The sequence below is a fragment of the Neolamprologus multifasciatus genome, chromosome 4 (genome assembly GCF_963576455.1).
Source record: "Neolamprologus multifasciatus chromosome 4, fNeoMul1.2, whole genome shotgun sequence".
Taxonomy (NCBI): domain Eukaryota; kingdom Metazoa; phylum Chordata; class Actinopteri; order Cichliformes; family Cichlidae; genus Neolamprologus; species Neolamprologus multifasciatus.
This window is the reverse complement of record NC_140442.1, coordinates 30,807,515-30,834,524: the sequence shown is the minus strand read 5'-3', so window position 1 is coordinate 30,834,524 and position 27,010 is coordinate 30,807,515. Positions and strand designations below refer to the sequence as shown.

Sequence of the window (27,010 nt, the reverse complement as noted above, 5' to 3'; positions counted from 1 at the left end):
GCAAGCCTTTCGTTGGACACGTGAAGTGTTGCGACCAGCCCGTGAGTGTCGTTATAATTTAGCTGGATCCGAAGCCGAGAGAACAAACACAAGACCCAAAGCGGCGTCTGCTGCTGTGCGGCACTGACACGTCCAGCGCCTCCATCCATAGTTTGTTTTAGTTCGAGTGCAACAAATGCTTTGGTGAATCTCTGCGGGGGCTCGAAGAGTGCGTGACAGTGAGGAAAGCAGTATCTTTAATATTTCAAAGTGCACTTATTCAGCCGAGAGTTTTCTGCTCAGTCAGCCTTTCAAATAAACGATCACTCCAATCCCTGCACTTCTATTTCAAATGCGATGACATTTATCGACACCGACACCACCGGCCTGTCTCCTTTCTTTGAACGTTGTACTCTTCAAAGATGTATTGACTATTGTTTCCTCCCAAGCAACATTTTATTCTGGAGCAGATCAACGAAGTGGCAATCTTAAGTAGGTTCATTCAGAACACGAGTTGAAGTTGGTCTGTGTGGATCTTGTCGAGTGTGTTCATCAAATTTTCGTTCATGTGTCAACAGCTTTTGTTCCAGTCTGCTATTGAAATAATGAATGGATCTGTCTGCTCCGGCTTTTTATCATCTAACCCACAGCTGATCCCGCCCACTTGAATGCACTCGCTTGGCACTCCTACTGTACTTGCAAACGGCCAGAGCGAGACCGGTGGCGCGAGCTTCCTCGATTCACACTTTCTTCTTTACTATCGCCTGCGCTCCGAACCACGCCAGGACAGGGAGAGCACAAACTCCCGCGGATTCATACACACTGAAAGGTGTGCTTCAACAAGCACAAAAGCGACGGCAGAGTAGAGGTGTTTTAAATGTATGTCGACGAATTGAAGACAGTAGTCGTGTATGCTTTCACTGTTGAAATCCACGCTGTGAGCACAGCACGGAAGCGACGGCGGCGAAATGACTCTGGCAGTTGCGGGGAAATGCAGGCACACACTGACTCGCGGAGAGCCGGTCGCTGTGCGCTCAGCTTCATCAACCAGCACCTGCGCGCATGGCCTCGTCCACGCTGCGAGCAGCTTTTGACAAACTGTAGAAGAGAAGCTGGTGTCCGCCAGTTCTGTATTTCAGGTTTCATGTTGTTTCATGTTTTACCGCCATCATAACCTATTTGTCGGTCGGGGACAGAGATCATCCAGTGGGGGTGTCGGTGAGGGGGAAAATTCACGACCGACAGAGAGCGGTCTAAGCCACCATCGAGGATCTTAACGACACCCTGAGATTCAGTGTTTGGAGCTCATACGCGGTTCCCATTACGACCTCTTTAGACAGACATCATTACGCGGGGATTTCTATCGAGGACGGCACGAGATCGGTGAAAGACACGATCCCGAGGACCTAGACTGACATCCACAGTACGGTATGTGGAGCGCAAACAGGTGTCCGTTAGTGGCGGAGGTGTGGTTCCTGGCTCAGCTTCAGGGGAGGGCCGGTACAGTGAGCTCAAGTGGCGGTGCCGGGCAGGTGAGTGGACAGGTGGTGGTGATGGCACTGACGAGCTCTCTACTGCGTTTAGTGACGCTGGAGTGGAGAAGAGGAGGCATCGAAAGAAGCTGTGCGCGCCACACCGGGAGAGCTGCACTGCAATTATGTGTGTGCCAACCCAGAAAGTACATGGCTGTGGGTCGTGAATTCAAAGAGAAACAGTGCACGCTGCGTGTCTGTGGGTCCTTCTACAGCGGTGTTTTACTCTGAGGCAGTTTGCTGAATCAAAAGTCAACACATCTACTCCGTTCACGAAGAACGCCACAGATATTCTCGTGATGTGATTTGTGATGACATGATGGAAAGCATACACGATTACAGTCTTCTCTTTGCGGACAGGAATTGAAACACACAACTGAGGGAACGGTGCTCCTGGTGTTTTTACGCACAGACTGTGGGTGCTTTTCCCTTTTATGAACTGCTTGAATTCAAACCGAGCATTCATGGGGCCTTTTGCCCGACATCGTGTGTTACACCACTCTATAATCAGACTGTTAAATCTTATAATGCTGGATTCAACATCATCCTGTTGACGGGAGGGACGCGTTTTAAAGACGAAATGCGTACAGCTGTCCAAATGTGCAATAGAAGGATCATTCTTGGTGACAAATCATTTCAAAAAGAATCAAAATTAAAATGTTAACTACAATAAAATTCTGTCCGTGTGTTAATGTGGATTCTTCTCTGGAGGCTTCAGCATATCAAATCAGAGCCCCACTGCGCATCGACGTATCGGGCTGTAGACTGCACTTTCCCCGCTGTCTACCTCCGAGCAATAGCCCGACTCCTTCCGCCTGCATCTCTCCAGTGCTGTGCTCACAGCGCGGATTGTAACACGGACAACAAACAAAGTAACATGTTTTCTGTGCGCGCGGCCACAGCTTTCTTTCGTTAAAAGCTGTTTGAATTTGAGGCTTTCAAATCTTTCAATTTGCACTCATTACTGTTAAACAGCAGAGCAGATCAAAGGTTGTAACTACACGAGTCGTGTATAAAATCACCGACACATCACGGGGTTGTTAGATCATTTTAATTGTCATCTTTTCAATATATACATATATATGTATATTTATCAGTTTCCATGTGTCTCATTGACATAGCAGCTCTCGGCTCCAGCGTCACCAGAAGCTGGCCATGAACAGGGCGCCATGGCTCCGTGCACAGCCCCACACGTTCTAGATCGTTCTTCTGGTTTTGCTTTCCTCTGAAATGGTCTAAGGAAGCGAAACTGTCAGCGCGCACAGAGCAGCTGAGCCAATCCTGACGCTGGTGACGCCGCGACCACACCCTGCTACTCTGCTCCGTTCACGAAGAACACCACAAATATTCTAGTCAGGTAGATCACAGCAAGCCTTTCGTTGGACACGTGAAGTGTTGCGACCAGCCCGTGAGTGTCGTTATAATTTAGCTGGATCCGAAGCCGAGAGAACAAACACAAGACCCAAAGCGGCGTCTGCTGCTGTGCGGCACTGACACGTCCAGCGCCTCCATCCATAGTTTGTTTTAGTTCGAGTGCAACAAATGCTTTGGTGAATCTCTGCGGGGGCTCGAAGAGTGCGTGACAGTGAGGAAAGCAGTATCTTTAATATTTCAAAGTGCACTTATTCAGCCGAGAGTTTTCTGCTCAGTCAGCCTTTCAAATAAACGATCACTCCAATCCCTGCACTTCTATTTCAAATGCGATGACATTTATCGACACCGACACCACCGGCCTGTCTCCTTTCTTTGAACGTTGTACTCTTCAAAGATGTATTGACTATTGTTTCCTCCCAAGCAACATTTTATTCTGGAGCAGATCAACGAAGTGGCAATCTTAAAGTAGGTTCATTCAGAACACGAGTTGAAGTTGGTCTGTGTGGATCTTGTCGAGTGTGTTCATCAAATTTTCGTTCATGTGTCAACAGCTTTTGTTCCAGTCTGCTATTGAAATAATGAATGGATCTGTCTGCTCCGGCTTTTTATCATCTAACCCACAGCTGATCCCGCCCACTTGAATGCACTCGCTTGGCACTCCTACTGTACTTGCAAACGGCCAGAGCGAGACCGGTGGCGCGAGCTTCCTCGATTCACACTTTCTTCTTTACTATCGCCTGCGCTCCGAACCACGCCAGGACAGGGAGAGCACAAACTCCCGCGGATTCATACACACTGAAAGGTGTGCTTCAACAAGCACAAAAGCGACGGCAGAGTAGAGGTGTTTTAAATGTATGTCGACGAATTGAAGACAGTAGTCGTGTATGCTTTCACTGTTGAAATCCACGCTGTGAGCACAGCACGGAAGCGACGGCGGCGAAATGACTCTGGCAGTTGCGGGGAAATGCAGGCACACACTGACTCGCGGAGAGCCGGTCGCTGTGCGCTCAGCTTCATCAACCAGCACCTGCGCGCATGGCCTCGTCCACGCTGCGAGCAGCTTTTGACAAACTGTAGAAGAGAAGCTGGTGTCCGCCAGTTCTGTATTTCAGGTTTCATGTTGTTTCATGTTTTACCGCCATCATAACCTATTTGTCGGTCGGGGACAGAGATCATCCAGTGGGGGTGTCGGTGAGGGGGAAAATTCACGACCGACAGAGAGCGGTCTAAGCCACCATCGAGGATCTTAACGACACCCTGAGATTCAGTGTTTGGAGCTCATACGCGGTTCCCATTACGACCTCTTTAGACAGACATCATTACGCGGGGATTTCTATCGAGGACGGCACGAGATCGGTGAAAGACACGATCCCGAGGACCTAGACTGACATCCACAGTACGGTATGTGGAGCGCAAACAGGTGTCCGTTAGTGGCGGAGGTGTGGTTCCTGGCTCAGCTTCAGGGGAGGGCCGGTACAGTGAGCTCAAGTGGCGGTGCCGGGCAGGTGAGTGGACAGGTGGTGGTGATGGCACTGACGAGCTCTCTACTGCGTTTAGTGACGCTGGAGTGGAGAAGAGGAGGCATCGAAAGAAGCTGTGCGCGCCACACCGGGAGAGCTGCACTGCAATTATGTGTGTGCCAACCCAGAAAGTACATGGCTGTGGGTCGTGAATTCAAAGAGAAACAGTGCACGCTGCGTGTCTGTGGGTCCTTCTACAGCGGTGTTTTACTCTGAGGCAGTTTGCTGAATCAAAAGTCAACACATCTACTCCGTTCACGAAGAACGCCACAGATATTCTCGTGATGTGATTTGTGATGACATGATGGAAAGCATACACGATTACAGTCTTCTCTTTGCGGACAGGAATTGAAACACACAACTGAGGGAACGGTGCTCCTGGTGTTTTTACGCACAGACTGTGGGTGCTTTTCCCTTTTATGAACTGCTTGAATTCAAACCGAGCATTCATGGGGCCTTTTGCCCGACATCGTGTGTTACACCACTCTATAATCAGACTGTTAAATCTTATAATGCTGGATTCAACATCATCCTGTTGACGGGAGGGACGCGTTTTAAAGACGAAATGCGTACAGCTGTCCAAATGTGCAATAGAAGGATCATTCTTGGTGACAAATCATTTCAAAAAGAATCAAAATTAAAATGTTAACTACAATAAAATTCTGTCCGTGTGTTAATGTGGATTCTTCTCTGGAGGCTTCAGCATATCAAATCAGAGCCCCACTGCGCATCGACGTATCGGGCTGTAGACTGCACTTTCCCCGCTGTCTACCTCCGAGCAATAGCCCGACTCCTTCCGCCTGCATCTCTCCAGTGCTGTGCTCACAGCGCGGATTGTAACACGGACAACAAACAAAGTAACATGTTTTCTGTGCGCGCGGCCACAGCTTTCTTTCGTTAAAAGCTGTTTGAATTTGAGGCTTTCAAATCTTTCAATTTGCACTCATTACTGTTAAACAGCAGAGCAGATCAAAGGTTGTAACTACACGAGTCGTGTATAAAATCACCGACACATCACGGGGTTGTTAGATCATTTTAATTGTCATCTTTTCAATATATACATATATATGTATATTTATCAGTTTCCATGTGTCTCATTGACATAGCAGCTCTCGGCTCCAGCGTCACCAGAAGCTGGCCATGAACAGGGCGCCATGGCTCCGTGCACAGCCCCACACGTTCTAGATCGTTCTTCTGGTTTTGCTTTCCTCTGAAATGGTCTAAGGAAGCGAAACTGTCAGCGCGCACAGAGCAGCTGAGCCAATCCTGACGCTGGTGACGCCGCGACCACACCCTGCTACTCTGCTCCGTTCACGAAGAACACCACAAATATTCTAGTCAGGTAGATCACAGCAAGCCTTTCGTTGGACACGTGAAGTGTTGCGACCAGCCCGTGAGTGTCGTTATAATTTAGCTGGATCCGAAGCCGAGAGAACAAACACAAGACCCAAAGCGGCGTCTGCTGCTGTGCGGCACTGACACGTCCAGCGCCTCCATCCATAGTTTGTTTTAGTTCGAGTGCAACAAATGCTTTGGTGAATCTCTGCGGGGGCTCGAAGAGTGCGTGACAGTGAGGAAAGCAGTATCTTTAATATTTCAAAGTGCACTTATTCAGCCGAGAGTTTTCTGCTCAGTCAGCCTTTCAAATAAACGATCACTCCAATCCCTGCACTTCTATTTCAAATGCGATGACATTTATCGACACCGACACCACCGGCCTGTCTCCTTTCTTTGAACGTTGTACTCTTCAAAGATGTATTGACTATTGTTTCCTCCCAAGCAACATTTTATTCTGGAGCAGATCAACGAAGTGGCAATCTTAAAGTAGGTTCATTCAGAACACGAGTTGAAGTTGGTCTGTGTGGATCTTGTCGAGTGTGTTCATCAAATTTTCGTTCATGTGTCAACAGCTTTTGTTCCAGTCTGCTATTGAAATAATGAATGGATCTGTCTGCTCCGGCTTTTTATCATCTAACCCACAGCTGATCCCGCCCACTTGAATGCACTCGCTTGGCACTCCTACTGTACTTGCAAACGGCCAGAGCGAGACCGGTGGCGCGAGCTTCCTCGATTCACACTTTCTTCTTTACTATCGCCTGCGCTCCGAACCACGCCAGGACAGGGAGAGCACAAACTCCCGCGGATTCATACACACTGAAAGGTGTGCTTCAACAAGCACAAAAGCGACGGCAGAGTAGAGGTGTTTTAAATGTATGTCGACGAATTGAAGACAGTAGTCGTGTATGCTTTCACTGTTGAAATCCACGCTGTGAGCACAGCACGGAAGCGACGGCGGCGAAATGACTCTGGCAGTTGCGGGGAAATGCAGGCACACACTGACTCGCGGAGAGCCGGTCGCTGTGCGCTCAGCTTCATCAACCAGCACCTGCGCGCATGGCCTCGTCCACGCTGCGAGCAGCTTTTGACAAACTGTAGAAGAGAAGCTGGTGTCCGCCAGTTCTGTATTTCAGGTTTCATGTTGTTTCATGTTTTACCGCCATCATAACCTATTTGTCGGTCGGGGACAGAGATCATCCAGTGGGGGTGTCGGTGAGGGGGAAAATTCACGACCGACAGAGAGCGGTCTAAGCCACCATCGAGGATCTTAACGACACCCTGAGATTCAGTGTTTGGAGCTCATACGCGGTTCCCATTACGACCTCTTTAGACAGACATCATTACGCGGGGATTTCTATCGAGGACGGCACGAGATCGGTGAAAGACACGATCCCGAGGACCTAGACTGACATCCACAGTACGGTATGTGGAGCGCAAACAGGTGTCCGTTAGTGGCGGAGGTGTGGTTCCTGGCTCAGCTTCAGGGGAGGGCCGGTACAGTGAGCTCAAGTGGCGGTGCCGGGCAGGTGAGTGGACAGGTGGTGGTGATGGCACTGACGAGCTCTCTACTGCGTTTAGTGACGCTGGAGTGGAGAAGAGGAGGCATCGAAAGAAGCTGTGCGCGCCACACCGGGAGAGCTGCACTGCAATTATGTGTGTGCCAACCCAGAAAGTACATGGCTGTGGGTCGTGAATTCAAAGAGAAACAGTGCACGCTGCGTGTCTGTGGGTCCTTCTACAGCGGTGTTTTACTCTGAGGCAGTTTGCTGAATCAAAAGTCAACACATCTACTCCGTTCACGAAGAACGCCACAGATATTCTCGTGATGTGATTTGTGATGACATGATGGAAAGCATACACGATTACAGTCTTCTCTTTGCGGACAGGAATTGAAACACACAACTGAGGGAACGGTGCTCCTGGTGTTTTTACGCACAGACTGTGGGTGCTTTTCCCTTTTATGAACTGCTTGAATTCAAACCGAGCATTCATGGGGCCTTTTGCCCGACATCGTGTGTTACACCACTCTATAATCAGACTGTTAAATCTTATAATGCTGGATTCAACATCATCCTGTTGACGGGAGGGACGCGTTTTAAAGACGAAATGCGTACAGCTGTCCAAATGTGCAATAGAAGGATCATTCTTGGTGACAAATCATTTCAAAAAGAATCAAAATTAAAATGTTAACTACAATAAAATTCTGTCCGTGTGTTAATGTGGATTCTTCTCTGGAGGCTTCAGCATATCAAATCAGAGCCCCACTGCGCATCGACGTATCGGGCTGTAGACTGCACTTTCCCCGCTGTCTACCTCCGAGCAATAGCCCGACTCCTTCCGCCTGCATCTCTCCAGTGCTGTGCTCACAGCGCGGATTGTAACACGGACAACAAACAAAGTAACATGTTTTCTGTGCGCGCGGCCACAGCTTTCTTTCGTTAAAAGCTGTTTGAATTTGAGGCTTTCAAATCTTTCAATTTGCACTAATTACTGTTAAACAGCAGAGCAGATCAAAGGTTGTAACTACACGAGTCGTGTATAAAATCACCGACACATCACGGGGTTGTTAGATCATTTTAATTGTCATCTTTTCAATATATACATATATATGTATATTTATCAGTTTCCATGTGTCTCATTGACATAGCAGCTCTCGGCTCCAGCGTCACCAGAAGCTGGCCATGAACAGGGCGCCATGGCTCCGTGCACAGCCCCACACGTTCTAGATCGTTCTTCTGGTTTTGCTTTCCTCTGAAATGGTCTAAGGAAGCGAAACTGTCAGCGCGCACAGAGCAGCTGAGCCAATCCTGACGCTGGTGACGCCGCGACCACACCCTGCTACTCTGCTCCGTTCACGAAGAACACCACAAATATTCTAGTCAGGTAGATCACAGCAAGCCTTTCGTTGGACACGTGAAGTGTTGCGACCAGCCCGTGAGTGTCGTTATAATTTAGCTGGATCCGAAGCCGAGAGAACAAACACAAGACCCAAAGCGGCGTCTGCTGCTGTGCGGCACTGACACGTCCAGCGCCTCCATCCATAGTTTGTTTTAGTTCGAGTGCAACAAATGCTTTGGTGAATCTCTGCGGGGGCTCGAAGAGTGCGTGACAGTGAGGAAAGCAGTATCTTTAATATTTCAAAGTGCACTTATTCAGCCGAGAGTTTTCTGCTCAGTCAGCCTTTCAAATAAACGATCACTCCAATCCCTGCACTTCTATTTCAAATGCGATGACATTTATCGACACCGACACCACCGGCCTGTCTCCTTTCTTTGAACGTTGTACTCTTCAAAGATGTATTGACTATTGTTTCCTCCCAAGCAACATTTTATTCTGGAGCAGATCAACGAAGTGGCAATCTTAAAGTAGGTTCATTCAGAACACGAGTTGAAGTTGGTCTGTGTGGATCTTGTCGAGTGTGTTCATCAAATTTTCGTTCATGTGTCAACAGCTTTTGTTCCAGTCTGCTATTGAAATAATGAATGGATCTGTCTGCTCCGGCTTTTTATCATCTAACCCACAGCTGATCCCGCCCACTTGAATGCACTCGCTTGGCACTCCTACTGTACTTGCAAACGGCCAGAGCGAGACCGGTGGCGCGAGCTTCCTCGATTCACACTTTCTTCTTTACTATCGCCTGCGCTCCGAACCACGCCAGGACAGGGAGAGCACAAACTCCCGCGGATTCATACACACTGAAAGGTGTGCTTCAACAAGCACAAAAGCGACGGCAGAGTAGAGGTGTTTTAAATGTATGTCGACGAATTGAAGACAGTAGTCGTGTATGCTTTCACTGTTGAAATCCACGCTGTGAGCACAGCACGGAAGCGACGGCGGCGAAATGACTCTGGCAGTTGCGGGGAAATGCAGGCACACACTGACTCGCGGAGAGCCGGTCGCTGTGCGCTCAGCTTCATCAACCAGCACCTGCGCGCATGGCCTCGTCCACGCTGCGAGCAGCTTTTGACAAACTGTAGAAGAGAAGCTGGTGTCCGCCAGTTCTGTATTTCAGGTTTCATGTTGTTTCATGTTTTACCGCCATCATAACCTATTTGTCGGTCGGGGACAGAGATCATCCAGTGGGGGTGTCGGTGAGGGGGAAAATTCACGACCGACAGAGAGCGGTCTAAGCCACCATCGAGGATCTTAACGACACCCTGAGATTCAGTGTTTGGAGCTCATACGCGGTTCCCATTACGACCTCTTTAGACAGACATCATTACGCGGGGATTTCTATCGAGGACGGCACGAGATCGGTGAAAGACACGATCCCGAGGACCTAGACTGACATCCACAGTACGGTATGTGGAGCGCAAACAGGTGTCCGTTAGTGGCGGAGGTGTGGTTCCTGGCTCAGCTTCAGGGGAGGGCCGGTACAGTGAGCTCAAGTGGCGGTGCCGGGCAGGTGAGTGGACAGGTGGTGGTGATGGCACTGACGAGCTCTCTACTGCGTTTAGTGACGCTGGAGTGGAGAAGAGGAGGCATCGAAAGAAGCTGTGCGCGCCACACCGGGAGAGCTGCACTGCAATTATGTGTGTGCCAACCCAGAAAGTACATGGCTGTGGGTCGTGAATTCAAAGAGAAACAGTGCACGCTGCGTGTCTGTGGGTCCTTCTACAGCGGTGTTTTACTCTGAGGCAGTTTGCTGAATCAAAAGTCAACACATCTACTCCGTTCACGAAGAACGCCACAGATATTCTCGTGATGTGATTTGTGATGACATGATGGAAAGCATACACGATTACAGTCTTCTCTTTGCGGACAGGAATTGAAACACACAACTGAGGGAACGGTGCTCCTGGTGTTTTTACGCACAGACTGTGGGTGCTTTTCCCTTTTATGAACTGCTTGAATTCAACCCGAGCATTCATGGGGCCTTTTGCCCGACATCGTGTGTTACACCACTCTATAATCAGACTGTTAAATCTTATAATGCTGGATTCAACATCATCCTGTTGACGGGAGGGACGCGTTTTAAAGACGAAATGCGTACAGCTGTCCAAATGTGCAATAGAAGGATCATTCTTGGTGACAAATCATTTCAAAAAGAATCAAAATTAAAATGTTAACTACAATAAAATTCTGTCCGTGTGTTAATGTGGATTCTTCTCTGGAGGCTTCAGCATATCAAATCAGAGCCCCACTGCGCATCGACGTATCGGGCTGTAGACTGCACTTTCCCCGCTGTCTACCTCCGAGCAATAGCCCGACTCCTTCCGCCTGCATCTCTCCAGTGCTGTGCTCACAGCGCGGATTGTAACACGGACAACAAACAAAGTAACATGTTTTCTGTGCGCGCGGCCACAGCTTTCTTTCGTTAAAAGCTGTTTGAATTTGAGGCTTTCAAATCTTTCAATTTGCACTCATTACTGTTAAACAGCAGAGCAGATCAAAGGTTGTAACTACACGAGTCGTGTATAAAATCAACGACACATCACGGGGTTGTTAGATCATTTTAATTGTCATCTTTTCAATATATACATATATATGTATATTTATCAGTTTCCATGTGTCTCATTGACATAGCAGCTCTCGGCTCCAGCGTCACCAGAAGCTGGCCATGAACAGGGCGCCATGGCTCCGTGCACAGCCCCACACGTTCTAGATCGTTCTTCTGGTTTTGCTTTCCTCTGAAATGGTCTAAGGAAGCGAAACTGTCAGCGCGCACAGAGCAGCTGAGCCAATCCTGACGCTGGTGACACCGCGACCACACCCTGCTACTCTGCTCCGTTCACGAAGAACACCACAAATATTCTAGTCAGGTAGATCACAGCAAGCCTTTCGTTGGACACGTGAAGTGTTGCGACCAGCCCGTGAGTGTCGTTATAATTTAGCTGGATCCGAAGCCGAGAGAACAAACACAAGACCCAAAGCGGCGTCTGCTGCTGTGCGGCACTGGCACGTCCAGCGCCTCCATCCATAGTTTGTTTTAGTTCGAGTGCAACAAATGCTTTGGTGAATCTCTGCGGGGGCTCGAAGAGTGCGTGACAGTGAGGAAAGCAGTATCTTTAATATTTCAAAGTGCACTTATTCAGCCGAGAGTTTTCTGCTCAGTCAGCCTTTCAAATAAACGATCACTCCAATCCCTGCACTTCTATTTCAAATGCGATGACATTTATCGACACCGACACCACCGGCCTGTCTCCTTTCTTTGAACGTTGTACTCTACAAAGATGTATTGACTATTGTTTCCTCCCAAGCAACATTTTATTCTGGAGCAGATCAACGAAGTGGCAATCTTAAAGTAGGTTCATTCAGAACACGAGTTGAAGTTGGTCTGTGTGGATCTTGTCGAGTGTGTTCATCAAATTTTCGTTCATGTGTCAACAGCTTTTGTTCCAGTCTGCTATTGAAATAATGAATGGATCTGTCTGCTCCGGCTTTTTATCATCTAACCCACAGCTGATCCCGCCCACTTGAATGCACTCGCTTGGCACTCCTACTGTACTTGCAAACGGCCAGAGCGAGACCGGTGGCGCGAGCTTCCTCGATTCACACTTTCTTCTTTACTATCGCCTGCGCTCCGAACCACGCCAGGACAGGGAGAGCACAAACTCCCGCGGATTCATACACACTGAAAGGTGTGCTTCAACAAGCACAAAAGCGACGGCAGAGTAGAGGTGTTTTAAATGTATGTCGACGAATTGAAGACAGTAGTCGTGTATGCTTTCACTGTTGAAATCCACGCTGTGAGCACAGCACGGGAGCGACGGCGGCGAAATGACTCTGGCAGTTGCGGGGAAATGCAGGCACACACTGACTCGCGGAGAGCCGGTCGCTGTGCGCTCAGCTTCATCAACCAGCACCTGCGCGCATGGCCTCGTCCACGCTGCGAGCAGCTTTTGACAAACTGTAGAAGAGAAGCTGGTGTCCGCCAGTTCTGTATTTCAGGTTTCATGTTGTTTCATGTTTTACCGCCATCATAACCTATTTGTCGGTCGGGGACAGAGATCATCCAGTGGGGGTGTCGGTGAGGGGGAAAATTCACGACCGACAGAGAGCGGTCTAAGCCACCATCGAGGATCTTAACGACACCCTGAGATTCAGTGTTTGGAGCTCATACGCGGTTCCCATTACGACCTCTTTAGACAGACATCATTACGCGGGGATTTCTATCGAGGACGGCACGAGATCGGTGAAAGACACGATCCCGAGGACCTAGACTGACATCCACAGTACGGTATGTGGAGCGCAAACAGGTGTCCGTTAGTGGCGGAGGTGTGGTTCCTGGCTCAGCTTCAGGGGAGGGCCGGTACAGTGAGCTCAAGTGGCGGTGCCGGGCAGGTGAGTGGACAGGTGGTGGTGATGGCACTGACGAGCTCTCTACTGCGTTTAGTGACGCTGGAGTGGAGAAGAGGAGGCATCGAAAGAAGCTGTGCGCGCCACACCGGGAGAGCTGCACTGCAATTATGTGTGTGCCAACCCAGAAAGTACATGGCTGTGGGTCGTGAATTCAAAGAGAAACAGTGCACGCTGCGTGTCTGTGGGTCCTTCTACAGCGGTGTTTTACTCTGAGGCAGTTTGCTGAATCAAAAGTCAACACATCTACTCCGTTCACGAAGAACGCCACAGATATTCTCGTGATGTGATTTGTGATGACATGATGGAAAGCATACACGATTACAGTCTTCTCTTTGCGGACAGGAATTGAAACACACAACTGAGGGAACGGTGCTCCTGGTGTTTTTACGCACAGACTGTGGGTGCTTTTCCCTTTTATGAACTGCTTGAATTCAAACCGAGCATTCATGGGGCCTTTTGCCCGACATCGTGTGTTACACCACTCTATAATCAGACTGTTAAATCTTATAATGCTGGATTCAACATCATCCTGTTGACGGGAGGGACGCGTTTTAAAGACGAAATGCGTACAGCTGTCCAAATGTGCAATAGAAGGATCATTCTTGGTGACAAATCATTTCAAAAAGAATCAAAATTAAAATGTTAACTACAATAAAATTCTGTCCGTGTGTTAATGTGGATTCTTCTCTGGAGGCTTCAGCATATCAAATCAGAGCCCCACTGTGCATCGACGTATCGGGCTGTAGACTGCACTTTCCCCGCTGTCTACCTCCGAGCAATAGCCCGACTCCTTCCGCCTGCATCTCTCCAGTGCTGTGCTCACAGCGCGGATTGTAACACGGACAACAAACAAAGTAACATGTTTTCTGTGCGCGCGGCCACAGCTTTCTTTCGTTAAAAGCTGTTTGAATTTGAGGCTTTCAAATCTTTCAATTTGCACTCATTACTGTTAAACAGCAGAGCAGATCAAAGGTTGTAACTACACGAGTCGTGTATAAAATCACCGACACATCACGGGGTTGTTAGATCATTTTAATTGTCATCTTTTCAATATATACATATATATGTATATTTATCAGTTTCCATGTGTCTCATTGACATAGCAGCTCTCGGCTCCAGCGTCACCAGAAGCTGGCCATGAACAGGGCGCCATGGCTCCGTGCACAGCCCCACACGTTCTAGATCGTTCTTCTGGTTTTGCTTTCCTCTGAAATGGTCTAAGGAAGCGAAACTGTCAGCGCGCACAGAGCAGCTGAGCCAATCCTGACGCTGGTGACGCCGCGATCACACCCTGCTACTCTGCTCCGTTCACGAAGAACACCACAAATATTCTAGTCAGGTAGACTAGAATATTATGTCAGACATCAGGCTGCTCTGAACACTCAGTTTCACCTTTTTCTCCTCTTGAACTTTCATATGTAGAGACAGGATATCATGAACATTTATATCTGAGACACAGAAGGTCCGCTCACCTGCTCACCTGCAAACTTTAGCTTCACCAATCAGAAGAAACAAAGAAGCATAAAACATCAGACACTCTGTGATCTGAGCTCAGGATAAAGAAGGATGATTTCCAACTGTCAGTCATGCAAAGCTACGCTGTTACAGTCTAGCAGTCAGAGTACAGAGATGGAAATAAGTTGAATTACACAGCAGATCATCTGAGGAACATCAGCCAATAACGTTCAGACTAAACCGACCCACAGTCTTCCTCCTCACAGTAACCGGCTGTCTCCTCCTCTCTGTGGAAAACCTTCCCATCAGGCTGCGTCCTCCACCTCAGCTTCACCTCCTCTCTGATCCCTTGCTCCACCAGCTTCTCCCTCACCTGAAACACAGTTTTCTCACATTAACAGAAGCTCCTCATTTATCAGCCGTTGTTTCTGTAGTGAGCAGAAAACGTTGTTCGTGCTGTTTCTGGGGGAAATGAACTAAATGAACTGATGGGGATGAAACTGAAGAATTAGGCCTCGTTGCCTGTCATTGGTTCACTTCGTCTCCTCACAGTAATCTGAAATTAAATCTTCAAGTTACCAGTTAAAAAAAGGTTAAATAATACAAATGGATGGGATTGCATTAAACGAGCCCCGTATCTCTGCAGCTGTGTGCTGTCACGTGTCCCTGAACCTGCACAGACTCACTGCTCTCTATCATTTCACAGTAGTTACAGTGGTCTGTTCCTTGTATCGGGGCCCGTGTGACCTCTGACCTGCTGCAGGATGGATTCTTGCACTGTGGGGTCGTTCAGGTCTGCAGATCCCGCCCTCAGCTGAACCTTCACTGACCTCAGGACTGAAGGTTTGACATCTGCAGAGAAAGAAAAGGCTGATGAGCCCAGGAGGACCAGACTGTGCAGAAACACAGAGGACAGACTCACCTCTGGAGCAGAGGAAGGGGCGTTGGTCATCACAGTTACGACTGTTGAAGGAGCCTGTTGATCCGACTATTGTGGCACAGTTTAGACTGTTGTCAGGCTGCCAGGGCCCCCACAGCAGGTTGGAGGCTGTGCTCGAGTTTGACCACGTCCAGTATTTTCTGTACAGTCCAATCCAACTCAAATAATAAGATGGCATCGTGTTAGTGACCCGGCTGTTGTCCTGCGTGTCGTTGATGGTGCTCAGGTCTGTGTACGTCTGTCTGCAGTAAGACTGAGCATCAGACCAGGTCATCAAGATCTCGACCAGGATGTGTTTGTTAGTCGCAGCTGAAAGACAAACGATCAGCTGGATTCAAACCTGCAGCTGAAATGTTCAGTTTGTCAAACCCTGGAACCAAAGTCTGAAACACTCACCGTCATAGCAGACAAAGTAATAATAAGCTGAGCACGGTGAAGTGAACCATGATCCATATCCAGCTATTATCACACACTCATCAGTCCCTGGCTGTCCCGGGTACCACGAATTAAACCAGGATGACTGAACTGGACCAGTTTGAGACCATTTCCAGCTCCTGGAGAGTCCGATCCACGCCTCGGTGCTCCCCGCCCTTTTCTGAGCTTCCTGGATGAGAGCTGAGCTGTTAACGATGGCGAGGTCAATGTACTCATCTCTGCAGTGTTGCTGAGCATCGTTCCAGGACTTTGTCACGTTAATGAAGTAGAGCTGTCTGACTAACTGACCAGACTGAAGATGGCAGACCATCACGTAACCTGAGAGGACACGAGTCAGTCAGCGCGGTCACAGACTCACCTCAGCTCGACTATTTTAGTCATCAGGAGAATAAATTCTTTACATACGACCACAACGCGAATGTTTTGTTGACATCTTTAAAGACATGTTAATATATGTGTCCTTCAAAGGATGTGTAACTCGTGTACTGGTTAAAAGGTGTTTACGGTGCCTGTGGACACCTACACACTGGTTTCCTGCTGCAGGGCGAAACTCTCACATCAGGTTAAAAAGCTGCTTTAACAGTGCTAAGCTTGTTTTTCACTCTGGCCTTATTGCACATGTATTTGGACGATTTTTCCTCTTCAGTGTGCACAATGAAGGAAAACGACGTGTTAGCGGTCGAGGCTCAAAGCTGAACAACACGTGCACACGGACGTGCTAAAAGCAGTCAGGATCTCTTTCAGCGAGCTGACGGGTTTGCAGCGTTTCAGGCTTTCAGTCAGATTTCTACACAGAAAATTAAATCAGGACCAAGGTTATTATCGTTAACGAAAACTAACGAAATAACGAAAACTAGAAGTGAAAAAACATTTTCGTTAACGGAAATAAAAATAAAAACAAAAAAAGGAAAACTAACTAAAACTATAATGAGTGTTCACAAAACTAACTAAAATTAACTGAATTTATAGCAAAAATGTGTTTAGTTTTCGTTGATGTGTGCGTGTCATACAAGAGTCAAGGGTGAAAATGAAGTTTAGTTTCCAGATTTTTTTCTTGCTGTGTCTCATTAGGCCAGCAGGTGGCAGCACGTTAGTCGAGTCGTCTGTGTCGCTGCTCCGTCCACGCGCAGAATCATGTCAGGAAAAGTCGGAAGAAAGCGCCAGAGTCCAATTTGGGATTACTTTGAATATGACTGTGTTTTGGATAAAGCAAGTGTCTTGTAGTGGAAACAGACAAATTATGAGGGACATTTCTAAAGGGAAAAAAATCCCACAAACCTTAAAGTGCACTTGAAAAGCTCAATAGTCTCATTAGGGCCAAGATATACATTTTATAGTTGCCTGGTATCAATGGTTGTTCATCTGCCTTTATTTATTTATTTAAAGAACCCATAGGTGGGAATGTGAGTTGTCTGTCTCTGCGTGTTAGCCCTGCGACAGACAGGCGACCTGTCCAGGGTGCAGTATGGTAGCTGGAATAGCAACATACCCAAGGATGAGCAGAATGACTGATATGATGAAACTGGGATTTTGTTACACTTAATTATTGTAAACACAACTAAAACTATAACTGAAACTAATCAAAACTAAACTGAAACTAAGGATTTTCAAAAAAATAAAAACTAAACTAAACTAGCAAACAAATGGTAAAAACTAATTAAAACTGATATAAAATTGAAAATCTGAAGTCAAAACTAAATAAAAATAAAAACTAAACTAAACTAGCAAACAAATGGTAAAAACTAATTAAAACTGATATAAAATTGAAAATCTGAAGTCAAAACTAAATAAAAATAAAAACTAATGAAAATTGCAAAACTATTAAAACCCTGATCAAGACGTGTTTTTCTCAGCAGTGCACACAAACAGCCACGCTCATGCACTCTCTCTTCACTCCTTTCTTTCTTTACTCTTTTACTTCACTTTATACAAACTGTTACAAACTGCCGACTATTAAACTGTCAATCAAACTTCTAACTGGAGCCAAAGAAACCTTTAGAAGTTTAGTTGACATGACAAAGATCTTTGGAGATTGTACGAGTGTTTCTGTGACTGCTTGAAGCTCGTTTACAGACACCTTTAAAATAATCCCTATGGAGCAGTTCACTTTGTGCTTTCTTTGATTTTCTGATGTCAAACGTTTTATTCAAACTATAAATGAGGCGACTGAGATGAGTCTACAGACCTGAGAGCAGCAGCAGGATCAGTCCACACCTCTTCATGACTGAGAGCTGAAAAACTGTGAAGACGTCCTCATGAATCTCATCTGCTCGTTCATTATTAATCACAACACTTAAAGCAGCATCAACAAAGAGGCAGACGTCTCTGTCATTCACTCATTTCTATCTAATCTGATCGTTCAAACAAAACTATCAAACATATTTAACATTTGAAACGTTCAACTTTAAAACTGTTGTCTTCGTTCACTTATCATCATTTTGATTATTAGAATAGCAGATAATGAATGTGTGAGATTATCAAATAAATCAAACATATGAATAACATACCGACACGATGAGACGTCTGTGCAGCTGTGACAGTCAGAACTCTTCCTCTGATATAAATGTCATCCTCGCTCCTCCTCCCACGTCCATCAGAGACTTTGTAAAAGCAGCCCAGTGGTCATTACAGTGCATTTGATTAAAGATGCTCAGAGTCGTTAACTGAAGATGACTTATTCAAAGTTATTACAGATGCAAACAGACTGACGTCTGGCAGAACGGGCTGTGAACTGGAGCTAGACGAGGTCACGGGCGTCGAACTATGAAACTAGGACTGAGGCTAAACGCAGTAAACGGTTCGGTTTCAGGCTTCAGTGTCTGTGAGAGGAAGAACGTGCTCCTCCTCCTCCTGACTGGAGGTCAGCGTGTCTGCTGCATCATCAGCAAAGATGGACGCACTTGGAAATGTTTGTGTCTTCATTTGAATCCAAGGCCGAGGTTTGCTTGCTGTGCATGTGTTTGCATGGATACAGCGCTGATCCCGACCACTTCAGTCTTATTTGACTAATGTTGTCATTATTAGAATTGGGACAAAAGAGCGTTCAAGCTGGACTCCTCCAAACAAATCAGTGATGACGAAGACACAACCCGACACATTTCACATGTCAGTTCCAATCGTAGAGAACAAATAGTTTTTATTTTGTTCTTTGTTTGTTTGGCTTCAGCGTGTTTTTAATGATATTAGTTTTAGTGCATCTCCTCTAAAAGTGCAAAGCTTGCTTTGAGAGTCTCACACAGCACCACTTCCAAAGATGGAGGCTCAGTCACATACAAATAAAATGCACCGATTGTAAAGTCACCACTAAATTTCACTGAAAGTAAATAAAATGTTGTTTGTGTAGCGCCTCACAATGCAAAGATCACAAAGTGCTTCACAAAGAAATACCAAGGAGTTTAAAAGAAGAGTGAAACTTTTTAAATGGTCTGCATTTGTATAGCATAACATTTGGCAATAAAACCCATCCTGATCCTGGACAAAGAAAGCTCAGTGGTGGAATCAAATATGACATTTCAGTCAAAATTCAAGGTATTTATTTCTATCTCATATCATTTATGACCCCTGTGTGAAAGCTTTAGTTATATTTAAGGACAATATCCCAAAAATAAAGTCAGAGATTTGATCCGTGTGTGTTTCAGATGAAATGAAGACAAACTGATGTAAATATGTAAATATTCTTTTATTGATTACAAAACTGTGCAGTATAATTTACTTACGATGTTGCAGATATGAGAGCATTAAACAGGCTGATGTTTGGAGGCTCTAACAGCAGAGAGATGATACAGAAACATGACATCTTTATAAAATAATGACACTTTATGAAGGGACAACTTTGTGTTTAAATAAGCTGCACACTTTTCCCACTGAAACCAGCACAATCCCACTGTGATGAAAACAATATTTGAACTAAATATATTCTGGATAAATCAAAGCATTATTGTCTGTGGTTCCCTTAGTTTTCCTTCGTTCCCTGCAGATCCTGCAGGACAAACAGCAGTGAGTGGTTCCTGTATGCAGCTGTTACAGTTTGTGTTGGAGATACTTCTGCAGATACAGGAAGCAAATATCGAGAAAGTGTTTAGTGTTTTTAGCAGTCCCTCAACTACAGAGAGCCGTCTGCTCTCCTCTGCTGCTGGCTCCTCTTCCTCCTCTTCCTCACACACTGTCCTGGTGTCTCATCAGGGGTGGAGAGCCTCCGTCTCCTCTCACCTTCTCAGGCTCTTCTGACTCTGGACACTTGCAGAAGGAAATCAACCACAGCAGTCAGCAACAAAAGCAGCAGAAGTTCATCAAATATGTGAACGTGCAGGATGAAAACACAGTTTTCTCGTATCATCACAAAGACACACTTTATGTGTTTTAATCAGAGAGAAACAGGATCCTGCAGAGTGTTGGTCTTTATAACAAAGGTGACAGACTCAGGTTGTTTGATATAAGCCTGACAACAACCGCAGGAAACAGGAGGAGGACTTCTCCATCTACTGTCTGTCTCATTATTAGTGCTTTATACAGGATGAGAGCTCTTTAAGGACCAACTGCAGCACAGCATGCTTGAGTCTGCGTCCTCACCGCAGTTCGCGGGCCAGATATTTGCTCAACCGTCTGCTCGGTGTTTCCTGAACCGTTTAAGTACGTTTGGCTTCACAGCGACAAACAGACGGAGCTTCGGCAGAAACCTGAACTAACGGACCAAAGAGCGCGTTAAACGGCGATATCACCAACGTCACGTAACTTAGCCGAAGGGTCGCTAAACGTGACTTTTTAAGACTTTTCATTACGCTAACATTTGTTCCGCGGTATATTTGAAGTGAGATAAAAGCCCAGCGCTTACTTTGAAGACGGTATTTCTGCGCTTCACTTCGGCCGCCCGCCATTTTTCTTCAACCGTTGACTCGCAGTGAATCCTGGGATATGGTGAGCGCGCGGCTTCTATCCGCGTGCTCGTGCGTTCTGTGTGACGTTACTGGCAGATCAAAGGAATTAGCTTCTGCGTTGATCGTCACAGCCACGTCACAGGCAGGGAAAGCCTTAAATAGCGGCTCTCACACAGAAACATTACTGCTCATCTGTTTGCAAGTTCAACAGTCGGCGTTCTCCCAAACAAGGAAATTATCCAGCGGTTCTCTCAAACCCAGAAAATCTAAAGTACTTTACAACCATGTCAACACGCAGTGTAAACGACAATACTGTCCTGGTCACACCAGACCAGATTGTGCCACCTATCAACAGGTGCTTCGAAAGGCTCTCTGGAGCTCAGTGGAGCGCGATAGAAGGTGGCACATGCGACTCAGGCGTCCGAGCGGTGCTCGCTGATATGATTTGTGAAATCATTCAGATCGCCTCTGTCAGAATCCTCAAAAATGCCCTTCCTGTTATTCAGGATCGCATGAGGAAGGAAGATGCGGGGAAAATAAGCCCGTGCCTCGGAGTCTCCATCTCAGCCGCCATCGCCGGCGCTCTTAACGTCAGGGAACAGCGACATGAGAGCGCTGACGAGCTGACACGGATGGTGGAGGAGGAGATCTCCGAAAAGGTCAGCTCAACGGTCAAACTCATTAGAGAAAGCCCCGATCTCCCGCAAGACCCCGCCGTTTATGTGAGCGGCAAATGTAGTAACATTAAAAAGCTGCACCGCATGGTTTGCCACGCTGCCTCGTGCCTTAAAAGGCATGTAGCGCGTAAGCTGCGCTGCCGGTGCGCGTCGAGCGGCTCTGATTCCGGTACAGAAAATACGGATTCAGAGATGTCCGTGAAATTAGCAATCGCAGAGATTTCTGTGATCCTGTCATCGAGGAGCTCAGGTGGAGAGATGACAGATAAAGATGAGGAAGAAACTCTAACAGAGATACTTCGCAACATGGATTTAAGCAGTGAACAGCTTAAACCCAGTGAAGAGCGCTGTGAGAGGTGCAGCTTACCCAAACCTGCCTTTAATGCAGGATTACTTATCAGCATGCTGAGAGACTTCTTCTCCAGATGTTTGCCATCCACCTCTCACTCCGAGCTCAAACGCAAACAGCGCTTTGCCATGTTTGCGAGAAAACAATTTGAAAAAATCACAAAAGAGCTGAGAAAAGTAATAAAGGCAAACAGAAATTTTTTGGTTTGTCTAAAAAACATTTGCAAGTACCCCAAAGGTAACGCAGTGCCCTCAGATGAAGGTATCCTCCCAGGGTCCCAGAGTACAGAGGCTCATCGAGCCCCGTCCCGAAACACACTGCTCCGTTACATTCGTTCCTCTCCCGTCAACTTTGAGGCCATTAGATCAGACATTAATCAGTTATATGAGAAATTAACTAGTGGAGGAACCAGAGAGTTTACTGTGGAGTTAACCGCAAAAGTCTTTGATCTACTTATGACGGATCGACTGTATCAAGTCCCCGAACCTGTAATGGGTAGATCCCTCTCAGACACCGTCATCTGCAGGACTCCACAAGCAGCACATGGATCACAGCGTCCCTTTTCTGCCGAAGTCCTCTATGTGCTCATAGAAGACGAAGTAGAGAAGTTTGTACAAAAGCTGTTACTCTGGGTGGAGAACGACAGCCAAGATCAGCTGATTCAGGACAAAGTTTCTGTGGCTGTGGAAGACATCCAGAAAATTATTAAAAGAACGAGGACGCCGACAAAGGAAACGCGCACAGATTCAATTGGCAGTGGAAGAGACCCTGTTCCATTACCCGTAACACCAAAATCTCGGAGCATTACCCCAGAAAAATGCTCTGTGGAACCTGATCAGACACCAAAATCTGGGAGCATTACCCCAGAAAAATGCTCTGTGGAACCTGATCAGAAACCAAAATCTGGGAGCATTTCTCCCCAAAAACGCTCTGCCCATGTTTCAGGCTCACCCAAGGATTCCTCTGCCATGTCAGAGATGAGGTCAGTGTCATCTTCTGATGCTGAGAAAATTTCCGATGACCTCGCTTTTATCCTCATGATGAGAATCATCAGAAAATCAAAACCTGCAACTCAACACTTTTTTGCCAGGGCAGCATGTACTACAAAAGAAGTAGACGCGGTCCTGAAGCGTCTGAGAGATGTGATGCAGCCTGAACTCAGCAGCACAGAGTCTGCCACAAGTCTGATGAATGACAAGAAGAAGTTCATCAAGAAAATGGCCAAATGCCTCATAAAGGAGTTTGGCTCCCCAGACAATGTGTTAAAGGCTGCGATGGCAAAGGATTTGTCTTTTGATGAGGCTCTGATAAAGCATCTAAAAATGCTCCTCGGAGTCATCCCCAGTCCTCCCAAAAAGTCCAAAATTTCCAGGTTTTTTTCAGCGTTGGGAAAAACTCTGGGAAAACCCTTTAGGTGGTTCACTAAAGCCAGAGATGATTGAAATGACCATCCTGGCTTTTCCCCGCCGCCCTGCTTCTTTTAACATCTTGAAGCAGAATTTTAGCACCAAATCCAAATTTTAACAACTGTAGTTCACGCCATCTCGTCTCCTTTTTGATTTCCATCTCCCCAACCGGTCGCAGCGGATGGCCGCCCCTTCTGAGCCCGGTTCCGTCGGAAGTTTCTTCCTCTTAAAGGGAGTTTTTCTTCCCCACAGTCGCCTCGTGCTTGCTCAGAGGGGGATCATTTGATTGTTGGGGTTCTCTGTAGTACTGTAGGGTTTTGACCTTACAGTACAAACAGGGAGGAGACTTTGTGATTTGGTGCTTGATTATGCTAAAAATCTAATTTGGCATAAAATAAAAATGTAAAATAATCAAAAATACATTCCAACTTTGTTTGTGTTTTTCTTCTGTTGTCAAATATGTAGAAAGTGTTGCACGTGTGATTTCAGTCATTTAGCATCAACATGTAGCCAACATGTGTCTGTTTGTGATCACGCTGCATCTGTTTTTGTCTGATTTGTGTCTTAGTCTTAGCATATCGTTAAATATCACATTTTTCTTGTCAAGTGTTTGAAGGAAACACTTTGGAGCCACTTGAATGAATGTACATAAAGACATTTACATGAGGACAAACTGATTTCAAGGAAATAAAAATGTTAAAATTTGAAACGTTGTTTCACTCGTAGTTTCACCTTTGAGGTTTTTATAAGTGTTTATTTTCATGAAGAGTTTTTCCAGCAATAAAAGCTGCGTTTTGAGTTTAAGTCGCGTCTCTGAGAGTCCTGCATTTTGGGTCCACCGTTCCTGCCACACAGCCGATCTCGACAGTCATTATATTTTAGGATAGTTTCTGAGTTGAGGAGAATAAAAGAATATTTAACAGTAAGTGTACCAATGTTATTGTGTACTACGCACAGATTAATTTACAAAGTTTTAATTTACAAATGTTTGAGCAAATGGTGTATTAGGTTGTAATTGTGTAGAAATGTACATTTAATGAGTTGCAGTAAAAAGAAGTGCCTGTAATCGGTAATATAAACACAACTTTGTATATTAATGGAAAATATCAGTTAACAATACAGAAAATATACTGAACAGAATTTTCAGTTTTATAGCCGAAGGAAATGTCCGTAGATCTTACAGAGAGTATTCTGTAAATACTAAAGAAATTTATTGTTTCATCATTTACGGAAAAGTCCGTCAATTTCCATAAAAACAGAAAATTACCAGGACATTTTCTGTTTTTTACAGAGAGGACACAGCTGGGCTCACCTTGTTGGGATGATGATGATGATGCAGGGGTTAGTACTGCTGCCATAGCAACAACATGATTGGCTGGTCCTCTTACTCATCTCCAACAATGACTTCAGTTGGTTGAGGACTTTAAAAGGATGGAGCCGTGACTAAAATGTATACTTCTATTAAATGCCCCTGCAGCAGTGACCCCGCCTCTCGCCGTATGACAGCTGAGATGATTTTGTGTTTCCTTCCCTGCCTGCACGACTTCTTCAGTATTTCAGCTACATTTGCCATCGGTGGCAAAGTGCAAAAGTAAGCATAAATAAATAAAACTACAGCAATTTTAATACCAGGTCGGGGAACTGCACTTGTGGGGCATTAATGAGCAGCGTGTGGGCTCCACTGGACTGTCCTGGCTCCATTTCTTTTCACATTATATAAAGCTGACTTCAAGACCATCACCAGACTGGACACAATGGGAGAAGTGGTTGAAAGATGCACAATAAAGACCTTAGAAGCCATCGTGAACAACTCTGAACAGCTCACCTTATAACATCTTTATGGGACCTGGAGGACTCGTCTGTCTTCGTTGTTAAACAGGGAGACAGAAAATCATTCACACACGGCCATCAGGCTTTTCACTCCTCATACAAATAGTGAGTCATGAATTTTCCTCTGGGATCAATAAAGTTATTCTTAAGTTTCATCTCTGGTGCGTTATAAAAGCTGTTACTGACTCCACTGTTAGATTATGTGTTATCATAAATATCGACATGAGCTGCGATTAGTTTGTGGAAACAGGAATTTTCCTTTTAACAGCTTCCTGAAGTGAATGGAAGCTCATTTGGCACATTTAAAGGGCTTTTATTTTGAAATCCAAAATCAGATTGACTTGATATTAACATGGCCCCAGTGTGAGGGTGTGTACTGGTGATAAAAAGTTTACTGAAAATAGATGATAAAATCTTATCTAAGATGAGATGGTCAGTCCACAAATGATGTCACCAGATCAGACAGCTTTCATTTCAAACCAGCGCTCTAGTTCAGATGTCAGAAGGCTGTTTAGTATCGTCTTCTCGTCCCCATCCCACCACTCAACTCAGCCCAGTTTCTACTGAAAGCACCCTGTGAGAAGCCAGAGCACCGTCCTTCCAAAATGTCAGCGTCACCTTCAAGACATGCCAACAGCTGTGACAACAAAGTCCCAGCTGTTGGCTTTGTAAGTTTCTCTCTCTTATTCTTGGCCCTTATTTTCCTCGCTTCTCCCCGTTGGCCCTGAGTTTTACAGCTGTAAGTGAAGGAAGCCGATCGGAAATGTTGGCTGCAGCCAGGAGGAGGCGGGATTTAAGCTCTGCTGTGTCACACGTGGGCGTAGGCTGATCTGTTTTAATGCACATCTTGTTTCCTGCTCAGAGGTTTTCCACAGACACAGGAGCAGTCACCCCTACATGAATATGAGCTTTTTATTCACACAAACAGCAGCTGGCAGTAACACAGTCTTTACTATTTAAATGATCAAATATTACTAAGTATTCACAGTTCTCATGGATACAACTACTGCATATTCATCATTTATGTGGGACAATTAAAGAAAACTATAATAATAAGTAATATCTCTGTATAAATAAAGATACTAGAAGCTGGTGCAGTCATAAATCATACACTCCTCACCTTCAGCCAACAGTTTATGAGTTAATGTAATAGAAGAATAAAGAGACACAGAATGATGTGAAATAACACTGTGTTAGCACAAAGAGGAGCACAAAGTGTGGTAGTCTTCCATTAGTGATGTAAAAATGGTGCAAAACAGGAAAACGATTTTTCAAAGATGACAAAGTGGAAAACTGAACACACAACACAGATATAAAATGACACTAAACGACAAAAAGATAAATGTACATGGAATATTTAAACTTGATCAGACACCAGATTGAAATTGTAGTCCCGCGTTAAAACCTCCAGAGGGCGCTGTTCTCCACAGAATTCTTTTTCCTGTCTGGCTTTTCCACAGAGCACACTCTTGCTGCTTAAACGTTTGTGTTTTCCAGGGGCGGATCTAGAGGGTGGCATGGAAATCAAATGTGTGTGTGTGGGGCGGGGGGGTTTAAATCAAAGCCTTTTTAAACACATGTTACATATGGTTACAATGTTTCACATGCATCATTATTTTCTTTAGCCCACATAATGAAACACCTGTTACACGTGTGAGTTTGTTATGTACTGTAGCCTGTATAATAAATAAATATGTAGCCCAATAAAGCTACACAACATGGGACGGTTCATTTACAAACACAAGTCTAACTGAAGTTTCACACTTTGTTTGTTAGAAAAAATCAGATTGTTGCTTAAACTTACACAAAATGTCAGAAATCTGCACCGTCATGAACAAAAAGCTAATTTTTCATGATTTGTTGGGTTCACCCTCTGGGGAGCACGACATCACCGCACACTTTTCACTACTTTGTGTTTCACCCTTACATCTTTTTTTGCCTCGTTTGTTTGGTATCGTTCCCTTCAGCTCAACCTCACGTGTCTGAATTTACACTGACA

At 45.8% G+C, this 27,010-nt stretch overlaps 1 protein-coding gene and 1 long non-coding RNA gene across 3 annotated transcripts in view; both read right to left on the bottom strand.

Moving 5' to 3' along the window:
- The window catches only part of LOC146520819 (uncharacterized), a 447,384-nt gene that overhangs the window by 257,762 nt on the left and 162,612 nt on the right, over positions 1-27,010 (bottom strand). The gene's annotated exons all lie outside the window — the stretch shown is intronic.
- On the bottom strand, positions 11,461-18,201 carry LOC146520826 (putative C-type lectin domain family 20 member A). 2 transcript variants are annotated; one of them, XM_085157080.1, is made up of 5 exons: positions 18,061-18,201; positions 15,837-16,193; positions 15,408-15,749; positions 15,255-15,352; positions 11,461-14,873 (listed from the first exon to the last, which is right to left on the bottom strand). In XM_085157080.1, exons 1-5 carry the CDS (start codon positions 18,095-18,097, stop codon positions 14,736-14,738), a joined length of 972 nt encoding a protein of 323 aa, XP_085013206.1. In that variant the 5' UTR covers positions 18,098-18,201; the 3' UTR covers positions 11,461-14,735. The 2 variants fall into 2 exon arrangements, with proteins under 2 accessions (XP_085013206.1, XP_085013208.1); XM_085157082.1 differs by having other exon boundaries at positions 11,462-14,873; positions 15,423-15,749; positions 18,061-18,197.

Excerpts from the sequence above, each read along its gene's own strand:
- LOC146520826 (XM_085157080.1), bottom strand. The coding sequence starts at position 18,097 with ATGAAGAGGTGTGGACTGATCCTGCTGCTGCTCTCAG. Across the intron at positions 16,194-18,060 it reads GATCCTGCTGCTGCTCTCAG|GTTACGTGATGGTCTGCCAT; the intron begins GTCTGTAGACTC and ends GTGTCCTCTCAG. Across the intron at positions 14,874-15,254 it reads AAGAATCCATCCTGCAGCAG|GTGAGGGAGAAGCTGGTGGA; the intron begins GTCAGAGGTCAC and ends ACTGTGTTTCAG.